A 14,323-nucleotide genomic window follows, 5' to 3' on the forward strand; every position below is an offset into this window, starting at 1 on the left:
CTCAGATGTCTGATGGACGTTTGATAATTCTATTGTACGCCTTAATGTAATGGAATAAGGTAACAAATTGAATAACTTTTCAAGTCTGACGGACCGCAGTATTGCGCGCAAAACTCCACGTGGTCCGCTCATTCGGCCTCAGTGATTGTCACTCGCATCGTGGCTGATCGGGTTATCTTGTTCTAATTATAACAGGACCGCCCGCTGGGCTGCCTATTCATAAAACATAGTGTGACCTCGATTATAAGACCTCGAGATGCGTAACAATTATGCGTAATTAAAGGTCACATTAATACTGGTTCTTCTTGCCGCGGTTGGAAAGCATAGTGAGTTGAAATTTGGTAAGGGCTCGAATCTTAGAGTCTGATTTGAAAACATCAACTCAGTTTTTTGAAACTCAGTGCTTAAACAAGACTTGTTAGGACTAGACATCTTTGCTAAGTTCTGAACCATGAATCACTACGCGACATGATCACAACGATAATGCGTAGTCTTGAAAATTATTGTAAAAATGTAAGTCTTCTGTAATAGGTAAGTACTCGAGTCTCTACAGAAGACTTAAGTCTCAAACAACTTTATAATAATTCAAACTTAACAACTCGATTCTTTACCAGGTTTGTGTCAATTGATTCTGTTGACATGCACTTCGATTGATATCATTTTGTTTATTATGAGGACAGTATTAACTTGCAAGATATAATTCACTATTTACCTAAATACAATTCTGTCAACACGCGTCGCAGTCCTTAGTTTCGTGATAATAGGTCAAAAATACTTCAAAATATTTAGTTTTAGATGTCGTGAATTGAGACGGCGGCAATGGACAACTTACATACGTCAACACTGCTGGTCAAATTGTGTGTGTGTGTGTCTCTGTGTGTGTGTGTGGTGTCTGTGTGGCTGGTGGTGTCTGTGATGGCGTGTGTCTATGTGCTATGTTTCTGTGCAAACAACATTTCATCTCAGATCTTACTTTTGTGGGTTTTCCTTTTTACACTAAAAATGACCCATATTTCCGGATCGTTCCGTGTTAGTACTCAATATTCCACCCAGAAATGGCTCTACGTTTTCATTGTTTTCTCAATTGATTGATTTCACTGTTATAAATAACCCTTAAATTGGCAAAAAAACGTGGTTGATTGTCAGTTCAAGCCTCCTCGAAGTTCAATACAGCTAATGATTCTACATATTAAAAAAAAAAACGCAAAAGACGTATCCTCCCTCCTATATATATAAGTATAAGTGCCTCCCGTGTGTAAGAAAACACCAAATCAAATAATTCTGAGCCAAGAAGCTCGTGTGTAGTAGGAAATGCATCTGAACCATCACTAGTGAATTATTTGCCTTGATAAACTACTTTTTCTCGTGATAAGTGTTTAGAAGGTTGACGGTCTCGATAATTCTAACTTGCGTTATCGGTAACGTTCTTATCGTTCGAGTCGCGGCTAGATGTTACTGTTTATTTGCACAAATAATTAGGTCACATCAGGTTAATATTTCGTTGCGGGATGCGTACAATGTAACCATTCATGCATTTTATTAATTTATCTTAAGTTATGGAAAGTTTACAAGTAAATATAACTGTTTAAACCTCTAATTGAAAGCGAGTATAACGTTTGCTGACGTGCGTAAAACCCAACTGATGACTATGCTTAAAAAACGTTTCTTAATCGAATGGATTGATAGAAATGTCAAGCTTTAAGTTAGCTATCCCATTGCCGACAGTCGATGACGAGAAATTAGTGTTTTCTCTCGCCGGCAGTGTGATTTTTCTGTGAATCTTATTCACAAGGGATTTACATCTAAATAAGCACATGTCGCTATTCGCTCTATCGCCGCCGAAAGAGATATGTGATATGTCTAAACACGCATTTCAAAATCAAGTGCTTTGATAGGGTGAAATCCTGTAACAGTATAAAGGTCCCCGACGCTACGACAAGAAGTGCTGAAATATTTTCAACGTTTGTTTTCTACTTGAAAGGTGACTTGTTCAAGTGTTAAATTATTTATTTTCAGTTTCAGAATTCATTCCGTGTGGGGAGCTGTTAGCTTTGCTGGACCGATACAGGGTGTTCCCTGAGGAGCTCGTCAAGATCTTCGTTGCCGAGATTGCCGTAGCTATAGGTAAGTCTTTCAACCACTAAGTAAGGTAAGGTAAGTAAGGTGGGTAAGTGCCATAACTCCTTGATTCCCCCGGACCTAATTTGCCAACCAAAAAACGACCTTGAAGTTATAAATATACAATTTGAATTAGACATTGCGGATGTCATATTGCGCCCGTGGAGCTAACCGAGTTTAATGCCTTGAACCTTTCATATAGCGTCATATTTTGTAGAAATGTTGTTTTCCGATACTATGTGATCGATGATTTACAGTAAGCTGTTGAGATAACTGCCCATGCATAGAAACTGGTTATATCTGCAGATCAAACATAAAATAATTTCCAAGAGCTTTATATAGTATCTACGTTGAACAGGTGTCTGATAAAATAAATATATAATTTCAGATTTCCTCCACAACGCCGGCGTGATTTACCGCGACCTTAAGCCAGAGAATATCCTCCTCGACGACAACTACCACATCAAGCTCATAGACTTCGGGCTCTCCAAGTGGCTGTCCGTGGGTTCGCGGACCACCACCCTCTGTGGCACCCTGCAGTACATGGGTAAGTTACTTTGTATACAGCTATACACCCTCTATGAACTAGAGAATATTATAACAACTACCACATCAAGCTCATACTTCGGGCTCCAAGTGGCTGTTTATAGGCACTAGAAACACTACCCTGTGTGGCACCCTGCAGTACATGGGTAAGTTACTTTGTATACTCCCTGTATGAACCAGAGAACATTACAACAACTACCACATCAATCTTGGGCTCCAAGTGGCTGTTTATACGCACTAGAAACACCACTCTCTGTGGCACCCTGCAGTATATAGGTAAGCTACTTTGTATACTCCCTATATGAACCAGAGAACATTACAGCAACTACCACATCAAGCTCATACTTCGGGCTCCAAGTGGCTGTTTATAGGCACTAGAAACACCACTCTCTGTGGCACCCTGCAGTACATGGGTAAGTTACTTTGTATACTCCCTGTATGAACCAGAGAACATTACAACAACTATACCACATCAAGCTCATACTTCGGGCTCCAAGTGGCTGTTTATAGGCACTAGAAACACCACTCTCTGTGGCACCCTGCAGTATATGGGTAAGTTACTTTGTGTACTCCCTGTATGAACCAGAGAACATTACAACAACTATACCACATCAAGCTCATACTTCGGGCTCCAAGTGGCTGTTTATAGGCACTAGAAACACCACTCTCTGTGGCACCCTGCAGTACATGGGTAAGTTACTTTGTATACTCCCTGTATGAATCAGAGAATATTACAACAACTACCACATCAAGCTCATAGACTTCGGACTTTCCAAGTGGCTGTCTATAGGCTCGCGGACCACCACCCTCTGTGGCACCCTGCAGTACATGGGTAAGTTACTTTGTATACTCCCTGTATGAACCAGAGAACATTACAACAACTATACCACATCAAGCTCATACTTCGGGCTCCAAGTGGCTGTTTATAGGCACTAGAAACACCACCCTCTGTGGCACCCTGCAGTACATGGGTAAGTTACTTTGTATACTCCCTGTATGAACCAGAGAACATTACAGCAACTTCCACATCAAGCTCATACTTCGGGCTCTCCAAGTGGCTGTCTATAGGCTCGCGGACCACCACCCTCTGTGGCACCCTGCAGTACATGGGTAAGTTACTTTGTATACTCCCTGTATGAACCAGAGAATATTACAGCAAATACCACATCAAGCTCATACTTCGGGCTCCAAGTGGCTGTTTATAGGCACTAGAAACACCACTCTCTGTGGCACCCTGCAGTACATGGGTAAGTTACTTTGTTTACTCCCTGTATGAACCAGAGAACATTACAGCAAATACCACATCAAGCGCATACTTCGGGCTCCAAGTGGCTGTTTATAGGCACTAGAAACACCACTCTCTGTGGCACCCTGCAGTACATGGGTAAGTTACTTCGTATAATATTTAAGCGTGTTTTATTGCTCAGTGTGGGTGCCATAAATCTGAAAGGTTAACAACAATAACAACGTTTTAAGGTATTTATTGTATTATATGATATTGCGAGTAAAAAAATGATGATCATGACTGGTAATTTTAATTCAATATTTTTTTGGGAAAACGTAGGTAATACAAACAAATGTAAACAATTAACGGCGACATAGATATGTCATAAACGTATGGAACAACAACTATCCGGAAAATTAATCATTTTAGACGTAATTTCATTAATTTGCGTTATAAACTCGTGAACTTTGTAAAGCCACGCTTATCAACATGGCTTGGTAGTTATATTCGTTTCATATCGGAGACTGAATATAAACGTTCCAAAAACTATTTTGTTTTTCATGTAAAGTTACATAGGTATAATTCTAGTTCAGTTAATATTTTTCTGTCATGATGATGATAACATTTTGGCAAACAAGCGATGTTCGCTCGATTTTTATTATAAGGCCTAAAGGGAACCGACTAAAGCGGTCATTTTCCATTTCAGCGTGGGACTTGACACATTACCTATTTTAAAAGTGAAATGGATCAGTGCTTCGCGCGCGTCAATTATTTCTCAACAATCTCCTTCAGTCGCCAGTAGCCACACCGTCCGAGTGATTATGTCAGTCGGAGGTCAGTGACCCCGAGATGAACGCTCGGAGCATCGCTTTCGAGCTGTCCATGGAGGGTCGGCAGGTGGACGAGGTTGTCGCCAGCATCTTCCATACCGTTCTGTTCCATCGCTCCAGCGGCAAGTTCACCTACAACAACGAGGAAAGCTACTCCATACGCACCGTCAGCTACGTGGACGTCGACTGCGACTTTATAGACTTCACGTACGTGTGCTGCGAGTCTGAAGCGCTCGGGAGGAACGTCAAACGCGAGATATCCGACTTTTCCGACTTGCTCCGCGGCGCTGAGAACACAGCTACCCCTCGCGGTTCAATCAGCTTAGAGTTCTTCCAAAAGCGACGCGCCCGCTGGCCGTTCCAACCCGAATGCGTTCCCTGGGAAGTGTGGACGGTCTACTGCGAGCTGGCCGAGGCTCGCTCCGAGCACGACATGCGCGCGCAGCATGAGGGCGTCGTTGAAATGCTCCAAGACAAAATAGTCTTCATCACAGAGATCATTAACCGACACGAGTACGTGCCTAAGATGCCGAGTCGTTCCGACGCGGATCTAATCTTCGATACATCGTACCCTGACATCCAACCTTACCTGTTCAAGATCCACTATAACTTGTCTGGCGCGCCGCCGCTCACAGTGGGCAATACTGTCCGCAAGCTGATCCGAGATACGCTTTCTTTGTGATGTCTGTCTCTATACTATCTATAACATGTTTGCTTGTGTTTAAAGTGCATCCAAAATGATGAATTTAAAGTCCCGGGTAATACAAAAGGGGGTTTTAAACTGCCTTGACACGCTTGTAGCAGTAGACTCTCTCGGCCAAAGTGTAAAAAAATGGGCACCTAAGATAGAAACAACAAAGACAGCAATGCCCAAAATCCCTATTTTTCGGCTATGTCTAAATCGTGTGATATAAATATTCGCTATTCCGCTTTATATAAATATTAAATTGTACATCAAAATTTTAATCGGACATTGTAAATTGTAAATAATGATGGACATTTATAAATGTAATTGAGTAATTCATGTTTTATTTTATGTGATAAGGCAAGTGTAATGTTTTTTTTAAATCTTGACATACATAATAATCCTTGATATACGCAGCAATATTAACAAATTATAGATTGTACTTATGTAAATGTTTTTTGTCGCAGTTATTATTTGTCGTAAGTAGAGTTTGTTTGAAACGTAGCGCCGTGTCGTACTTGTTTTATTTATTACCAACACGGCTCTACTAATGTAAATAGTTTTGTTTGTTTGTATATGATAATAACAATACTTTTGCTATTTTCTACAAGCAATTTTTAATGCAGAAGTAAATTAAATACAAAAATGGTGGAATGAAGCAAAAGTATACGTTCTTACGCTTATGAAAGCTTGTCTTTAAATCTTAGTAAGTAAATTTAGTTGTAATTTTTTCAGAGCTATGACTCAGAAGGCTGGTTGATGTGTCCACTCATTTATATGATTTATTTAAGGTTCTTCGCATATCGTTTACTTATGAGCTCGCTTCGGAGGATTCAGGTTCATTGTGCACTGTAGAAGTTCCAATAGTTAGTTCTCTAGTTATTAATAACGAGAAGATACAATTTATTGTTGCAATTAATATAGTTTTATGGGGTATGTATATTTATTAACCCGCGACACCAGTGTAAATGCACGATAAAATATTTGTATAAGTATGTATGTATTATCTATTTGGTGGCAGTCTGTGTATGTATAGATAGTGTTTGCTATTGTAGGACGCTTAGAGATATTGCTGAGTGATGTACTCGCTCAGTATAATTTAGTAAAGTCATTTGACTATTTCGCGTGTATTTTTATATTAAAATAGAAGCTTTTGTGATATAGCTAACGAAAAGTAAAATTTATGAAAAAAAAAAATATATTTCGGAATTATTTTATATGTGAAAAGTAATTTAGATTTATACTTATTGAGCCATTGTCGAGAACTTTAAATATATGTATTCTTAGAATTGTCAGTGCACACCGTGTATAGCATAACTACAGTTTTAAGACAGTGTACAGATCAATTTATTGTAGATTTTCTCATTGAATTACATTATAAAACCGGTTTATATTAAGGTATGTTAGAGATCTAGATGTAATCTTCTCACAGTGATCGTCTATTTGGGTGTGTGTAGTTTTAACTATAGTTTAGATAAAGGTGCATGAAACGTCTCATAGTAGTAAGAATAGTAGATGTATTAGTTTGCAATTTTGTGTTGTTGTCTTAAGTTAAAAAAGTTTTCCCTTTTAGTTTTTCGTCGTTATTGTTCTCTATAATTTAATCTATAATTTTTGAAACGAATGTGTTTTAGGCTCCACGCGTAGTGTGGATCAAATTCTAAATTAGCGGGCCTATTATAGTCGTCTTTATCGCGTGATAACGACAAGATAAAGCATACGCATGCCACTTTCTAAAACTATTTTTATATTTAAACCAGAGGTCACTCGATAAAGGCTACTACAAAACGTCTTTAGTACGACTATGATGGCACGGCAAAAGTATCTAATTATGAGAGGAACACATTTTAAATACGACAGTAAATGCGATTATTTCCGTGGAAACACTCCCCGCAACTCAACGTCGCATAAATTTTCCGATTTGAATCTAATAAATACATCTAAAGAGTTGCGATTTCAAGGAGTTTCTAAGTATGAGCCTTGTTCCACGGACAAATAGGCCCGCAGAATAACGTACAGTAAGCTGCAGAGATAACTGATCCCCCTGCAAACAAGTTTCAATACAGGGGTCAGAGTTATCTCTGCAGCTTAGTACCTATACACGGCATAAAACGTTCAAAACGTGCACCTAAAACCTTGATTTCGCCAAACAATGGTTTTTGTTTCCATTATTTGGAGGTCATTCGACGGGCGTTGCCACCAGTTCATCCACAAGCATCTGATTGTTTACTCTCCTACCTCATTTTGTGACTAGCTTAGGCGTGTTTTCATCTCGATTGGATTATAGTACCTATCTATTTATCTATATTTATCACTATATAACTTTGTCACCAAAGATGAGGCTGTACATACCTTTGAATCTTTTTTAAAATTCTGACGGTCGTTGGACGCTTTTATATTTTTACTGAACAGGGGCCCGTTTCTCAAAAGCTTGTAACTTGTAATACAAGCTTATGTCACTTTTTGACAGCTTTTGGTAGAAAGGGACTTCCAGTTGTGTTACAAGTTACAAGCTTTTGAGAAACAGGCCCCAGATGTACTGTGAGCTGCGAAATTGCATGGAGAAATTAAGTGTAAGGCCTGAGTAGACGGTCGAAGCGGAGCGTTCGGCAGGGCGTGCAGCGTGGCGTCGGGGTCAGGAGTAATTTGAGCAGCGTGCACTAATGTCGCTCCTATACGTTTGCATTTGTTTAACATGCACGGCACACGCCCCGCCCCGCTGCACGCCCAACTCGAGCGTCCACTCAGGCCATACACTAAGAACGAATTCATTGATAAAGTCGCCATGCACTTTTACGGCTGATGGTACATACATATTTGAGGGTGACATACGTTACATGGGATCGTGCTCAATGCTCGGTTAAGAGCCAACAGGAGTGGTCATTTCTCCATACAAACGTACTCGACTGTTTCCTCCGTGGGTTTTGAAGCTAGATTAATGATTTTTTCAACACAGATTAATATTGTCAATATCTGTGTCGGACCGTTTTGCTTTTTTTGATATTTTTGTTTTTTAAGGCGCTAGAGCCCTTCTAAAATGGCCAAAATATCCTAATTGACTATGCCGCAATGAGAGGCGTGGTATTCTTAAAACTGATATCAATTAGCAAAAAAGCAAAACGGTCCGACACAGATAATTTCATAATCATTTAGATTTCCAAATTTGGTTACGATTGGTTAAGTTTTGGAGGAGGAAACAGTCGAGTACGAAATCTCGATTTTTAAGATTTTTATCGCAGGATCTTTCGCCTTGTCCTTATCGTAGTAGTTTTAGGAGCCGCTTCCGTTAGCGAGAGGGGTATATTTACCTAAAAATATTTAAATCTCAGCTCCTGTTTCGTCTTAAGTACTCTGTATACATTTGCCCGTGGGTTGTCCGATCGCTCGCTGAAATCCGTGGCATCAAAATCGCTATGATATGTTAAAATTAAGTTATTACCACTTGATTTAATCGGATTAGATTTTAAAGGAATCAGCTCGGGCCAGTCACGATGTAGCGTATTTCATCCCACTTGTATCATCTCACCATGTTTCATATCAGGGAGTACCTTGTAACGTATTATTTACAATATTGGTGATAGGACAATATATTTTATTCCAGTGCGTGCCTCATTCAAAAGCTGGAAGTGTGGAGCACATTGTAAATAGTCATTTGTGTCGTTCTTAACGAAAATGTGCTTTAGTAGAGGTACTTACGACATTATAAACCTTGCTCCAATACTTCAAAGTAAGCGCCTACTGCACTATAGTCTGAGTTAAGGAATTTTGGAGAACGTACCTAAACAAAAGAAACATAAGGAAAAACCCATTTATATTTATTAAATAATTGGCCAAATAATGTAGTTAGTTTTTTGTTTGGTTATATTCTTTAAAACTCTTAATAAAGCGACATCGCACACGAATCATTTCGTACATTCCCCTCTTATCACTTGTCTCTGTTACTCGCGCGGAAAGTTGCGCGTGTGCGACGGCAATATAATTTTGTGTGAGCAATAGAGATATCAAAGGTCAATGTACGATATTCTTCGTGCTGTTGCATAGACTATGCGGTCCCTTTTCCTTAAGAACGTCAGTTTTCTGCACATTGTAACTTGCTATGGCCTTATTTGAAAGAATATTATATGTATGAAGAGAAGCTGAATACATGACGGCTGTTACATATTAGATTATATGAGATGGCGACACGGGGGGTATATGTTGTGATGTGTAAGTTCAAAATAAGCTGAAATCTTAGTCTTGTGATAATTTATATATAAATATATGAATAAACAATGAAGTATTATGTTTTTGTATTATTTTCTAATGTTAAAACGTAATTATTATGTCCTGATACAGTAAAGCTGGAGTGGCTAATTAATCTAATGATGTATATTTTTCTATATTTTTTTGTAAATGTGGGGTCAAATTTTGTAAAATTTTGTACTAGACTGAAAAAGTTTGTCCACTCCTGCGGGCTCAGCACGGTTCCATTTTTATCTATATATATAAATGCAAGTGTCCTGACTGACTGACTGACTGACTGACTGATTCATCAACGCAGAGCCGAAACTACAAAAGATAGAAAGCTGAAATTTGCACACCAGGTTACATTTATAAAGTGTACAAGAGATAAGAAGCGATTTTGAAAAATTCAACCCCTAAGGGGGTTAAAAAGGGGATGAAAGGTTGTATGGGTGCAAGTTTTATTTTAAGCTAGGAATTTGAAACTTTGTCAAAAGGTATAATATTAAAAAACAAGAAAACTGATTTCAGCGTTTTCGAAAATTCATCCCCTAAGGTGGTGAAAAAGGGGTTGAAAGTTTGTATGGAGAACAAAAATTTTTTTGAGTGCGAGACTTGAAACTTTGTGTATAGAAATATTATTAGAATACAGGAAAAGTAATTTCAGAGTTTTTCAATTTTCATCCCCTAACAGGGTTAAAAAGGGGTTGAAAGTTTGAATCCATTACAAATGCTTTGAAATTTCTAAGAAAGGCATAATAGCAGATTTAAAAAAAAACTTATTGCGACGTTTTTGGAAATTCAACCCCTAAGGGGGTTAAAAAGGGGATGAAAATTCGTCTTGGGGTGCATATTTTATTTCAAGCTAGGAACTTGAAACTTTGTAAAAAGGTATTATATTAAAATGGAACAAAACTAATTTCAGCGTTTTTGAAAATCCATCCCCCAAGGTGGTGAAAAAGGGGTTGAAAGTTTGTATGAACATCAAATATTTTTTTGAGTGCGGGACTTGAATCTTTGTATAAGGGCATATTATAAGAATACAAGAAAAGTAATTTCAGCGTTTTTAAAAATTCATCCCTTAAAGGGTCAAATAGGGGTTGAAAGTTTGTATGCAGATCAAATATTTTTTTGAGTGCGGGACTTGAATCTTTGCATAAAGGCATATTATTCGAATATAAGAAAAGTAAATTCAGCGTTTTTGAAAATTCATCCCCCAAGGTGGTGAAAAAGGGGTTGAATGTTTGTATTAAGACCAAATATTTTTATGAGTGTGGGACTTGAATCTTTGTATAAGGGCATATTATTAGAATATAAGAAAAATAATTTCAGCGTTTTCAAAAATTCATCCCCTAACAGGGTTAAAAAGGGGTTGAAAGTTTGAATCCATTACAAATGCTTTGAAACTTCTTAGAAAGGCATAATAGCCGATTACAAAAAAAAGTAATTGAGACGTTTTTGAAAATTCAACTCCTAAGGGGGTTAAAAAGGGGATGAAAGTTTGTCTTGGCGTGCAAATTTTATTTTAAGCTAGGAACTTAAAACTGCAAAAAGGTATTAAATTAAAAGACCAGAAAACTGATTTCAGCGTTTTTAAAAATTCATCCCCCAAGATGGTGAAAAAGGGGTTGAAAGTTTGTATGGAGATAAAATATTTTTGCAAGTGCGGGATTTGAATCTTTGTATGCCCATATTATTAGAATACAAAAAAAGTTATTTCAGCGTTTTAACAATTCATCCCTTTAAAGGGTTGAAAAGGGGTTGAAAGTTTGTATAGGGTTCAAATTGTCTTTTAAGTTAGGAATTTCTAACTTCGTAAAAAGTTATTTCATTAAAAGAGAAGAAAACTTATTTCTGCGTTTTTAAAAATCCATCCCCCAAGATGGTGAAAAAGTGGTTGAAATTTTTGTATGGAGATAAAATATATTTGTGAGTGCGGGACTTGAATCTTTGTATAAGGACATATTATTAGAACACAAGAAAAGTAATTTCAGCGTTTTTAAAAAATTAATCCCTTTAAAGGGTTAAAAGGGGGTTAAAAGTTTGTATAGGGTTCAAATTGTCTTTTAAGTTAGGAATTTCTTACTTCGTAAAAAGTTATTTCATTAAAAGAAAAGAAAACTAATTTCAGCGTTTTTAAAAATTCATCCCCCAAGGTGGTGAAAAAAGGGTTGAAAGTTTGTATGGAGATTACATATTTTTATGAGTGCGGGACTTGAATCTTTGTATAAAGGCAAATTATTTGAAAACAAGGAAAGTGATTTCAGCGTTTTTAATAATTCATCCCCTAAAAGGGTTAAAAACGGGTTCAAATTTTATTTTATTCTAGAAACTTAAAACTTTGTTAATTTGTTAAAAGAGAAGAAAACTAATTTCAGAGTTTTTGAGAATTCATCCCTCAAGGTGGTGAAAAAGGGGTTGAAAGTTTATGTGAAAGTCAAACATTTTTTTTGAGTGCGGGACTTGAATCTTTGTATAAAGGCATATTATTAGAATACAAGAATGTTCTAAGCTAATGTAGAATTTAATAACCACCAACATACAAATCCACGCGTACGAAGTTGCGGGCAACAGCTAGTCATTACATACTTGTTAGAACGTGACAGGCATGGTGATAAACGATAAAAATGCGACCGTGCTACTAGGGCTGGTTTAAAGTGTTATTAAAGATAACATTATTATGGTAACGACACATTGTATAAAGCTGCAATTTTACAAGTGTAACGCGGTAACACCGGCAACAACGCCCCTCGCCGCTGGCACAGAATAAGTAATAGTATTATCATACAGAACGGAGACGCACCGCCCCGCCCCGATTCGGATTACCTCGCCCGCGACAGGCCGCGACATGAATGTGTGCGTAAGTCGCTCTACTGAGATTCCGTCAGAAACTCAATGACGCGTGTACAGACGTGCCGCGCTCACATATAAACGCAAATCATTTTTGATGTATGGCGTGTCCGCCCTGTGCCACTGGTCAAGCGCGTGTCAAACGCCGTTTTATAACTAACTTGTAGCGTAATAAAATGTGGTGGAGGGTTAAAAACCCTTTTGAAAAACTACGGTATTTTTCGGTCAAGTTTCGAAGTCCACCAATTATCTCTATTGTTACATATGGTATACCAACATTTTCACATTTGATTTTATTCCACTTGATCATTTGACGCAAAATGCAATAGCAATGGAAATAAGATGAAATGGCTTCATTAATAGTAAGTTCAGGTTATAAACGCTTTATGTGTTAAATATTTTGAAATATAATTATTTAACCTTTAATATCTGTCAAAAATCGTGGGTTCAAGTTCAAACCACGGTGTGCTTTATACCTAGAGCAGAAAAACTCGTCCTTTGAAAAAAGAGATGACTAAAATTCTGCCAGGTTCTTTTTTATCCACATACAGGAGGTTAAAAAGTTATATTTTCGTATAATTAAAGGGAAAACGAAGCCATTGTATGTTTACATATCCGTCGTTGTACAGGTACCTACGGAATTTGAAGGTTAGTCACTTTTAAACCTTAAATGCCATTACATAGAATCAAAAAGTGACAAACCTTCAATTTCCGTGACTACATTCTATCTGTTATTTTAATAAAATCATATTCGGACAAAAAATACTGTTGTTAAAAAGTACGCTACAACCTGGACGACTAATGTGATATGTGTATGTGTGTGTGCCAAAGGAGCCCAAACAGGACGACTTCGTGTGCTCCACATCGAGTTCCTACCATCGATAAGTAATTTTACATTTTAATTTATTTTATAAGTGTGAATGGAGGAATGCTAGTTGCGTAGAGCACAAGAAGTTTGAATGTTCGCTGCCCTAACATAGATAATCTGAATAGAAGAGAGCATAAACAACTATAAGGGGACGTCCATTAATTACGTAAGGGCATCAAGGGGGAGAGAGAGTGACAAGTCTAATTCCACGAAAGTCACTAAATATCACGTAGAGTAAAAATACAAATTTTAAAAGATCTGATGTGACTCGTGAGACTAAGGCAGGGGATCGAGACAAATCTTACGAAATCTCACCAAGTTAAAAAATCCTCAAAAACGCCTCGCGTAATTAATGAACACACCCTAATATTAGCATGAACCAATATATTATTTGTGTTGTAAAAAACTAACTACCTACTTTTGTCCTTCTATTGTAAACTTGAAGACCAAAAAAACATCGGATGCCATTTTGTAATGCTCCAGCTGACTTGCTATTTGCGCAAATAAGGTTCTGTGTCACTTTTTATACACTAAACTATTACTGAAATAAATTTTCCGCCACGACCACAAACGAAATCTCTTCTATTCAGATACCTATCTATTTAGGTAATACATATTATAAACCTTTTCTTTGGAGAATATACATTTATTTACCTTGTATTTGTTTGCAGCCCCCGAAATACTTAGCCGGGAGCCTTACGGCCATGCGGTGGACTGGTGGTCTTTGGGTGTCGTCGCCTGTCGAATGCTGAGTGGTCAAGTAAGTGGATTTTTTTATATCGTTAACACAACATCCCACTGGGCACTGTGTATATTTTTCCGTGTCTAATCTAAGTCTCAACGTTCTTTTTAGTCTAGTCTAGGGTTGTTCTGAATATTTATTATTTATTTATTTCAAACTTTTTCGTACATAAACGAAGTAAATAAAACAGGCGGACTTAATGCCGCTCCAGTCGATTTTACCTACTACACGCTATTTG

At 37.7% G+C, this 14,323-nt stretch overlaps 2 protein-coding genes and 1 long non-coding RNA gene across 4 annotated transcripts in view; 2 read left to right on the forward strand and 1 right to left on the reverse strand.

The window, feature by feature from the left end:
- The window catches only part of LOC134653078 (uncharacterized), a 383,717-nt gene that overhangs the window by 28,828 nt on the left and 340,566 nt on the right, over positions 1-14,323 (reverse strand). The window lies entirely within an intron of this gene.
- The window catches only part of LOC134653071 (serine/threonine-protein kinase S6KL), a 79,858-nt gene that overhangs the window by 5,615 nt on the left and 59,920 nt on the right, over positions 1-14,323 (forward strand). The window contains exons 5-8 of one of the 2 annotated variants that reach the window (XM_063508363.1): positions 2,017-2,124; positions 2,507-2,623; positions 3,455-3,496; positions 14,015-14,103. In XM_063508363.1, coding sequence (XP_063364433.1) covers positions 2,017-2,124; positions 2,507-2,623; positions 3,455-3,496; positions 14,015-14,103 — 356 coding nt within the window. Of the gene's footprint in view, positions 1-2,016; positions 2,125-2,506; positions 2,624-3,454; positions 3,497-3,732; positions 3,775-14,014; positions 14,104-14,323 lie in introns of both variants that reach the window. The other variant, XM_063508362.1, reaches the window with a different exon arrangement.
- LOC134653074 (autophagy-related protein 101) lies at positions 3,185-5,434 on the forward strand. The gene is made up of 2 exons (XM_063508366.1): positions 3,185-3,216; positions 4,596-5,434. Exon 2 carries the CDS (start codon positions 4,739-4,741, stop codon positions 5,399-5,401), a length of 663 nt encoding a protein of 220 aa, XP_063364436.1. The 5' UTR covers positions 3,185-3,216; positions 4,596-4,738; the 3' UTR covers positions 5,402-5,434.

The sequence above is a fragment of the Cydia amplana genome, chromosome 12, assembly GCF_948474715.1.
Source record: "Cydia amplana chromosome 12, ilCydAmpl1.1, whole genome shotgun sequence".
Lineage (NCBI taxonomy): Eukaryota > Metazoa > Arthropoda > Insecta > Lepidoptera > Tortricidae > Cydia > Cydia amplana.

Excerpts from the sequence above, each read along its gene's own strand:
- LOC134653074 (XM_063508366.1), top strand. The coding sequence starts at position 4,739 with ATGAACGCTCGGAGCATCGCTTTCGAGCTGTCCATGGAGGGTCGGCAG.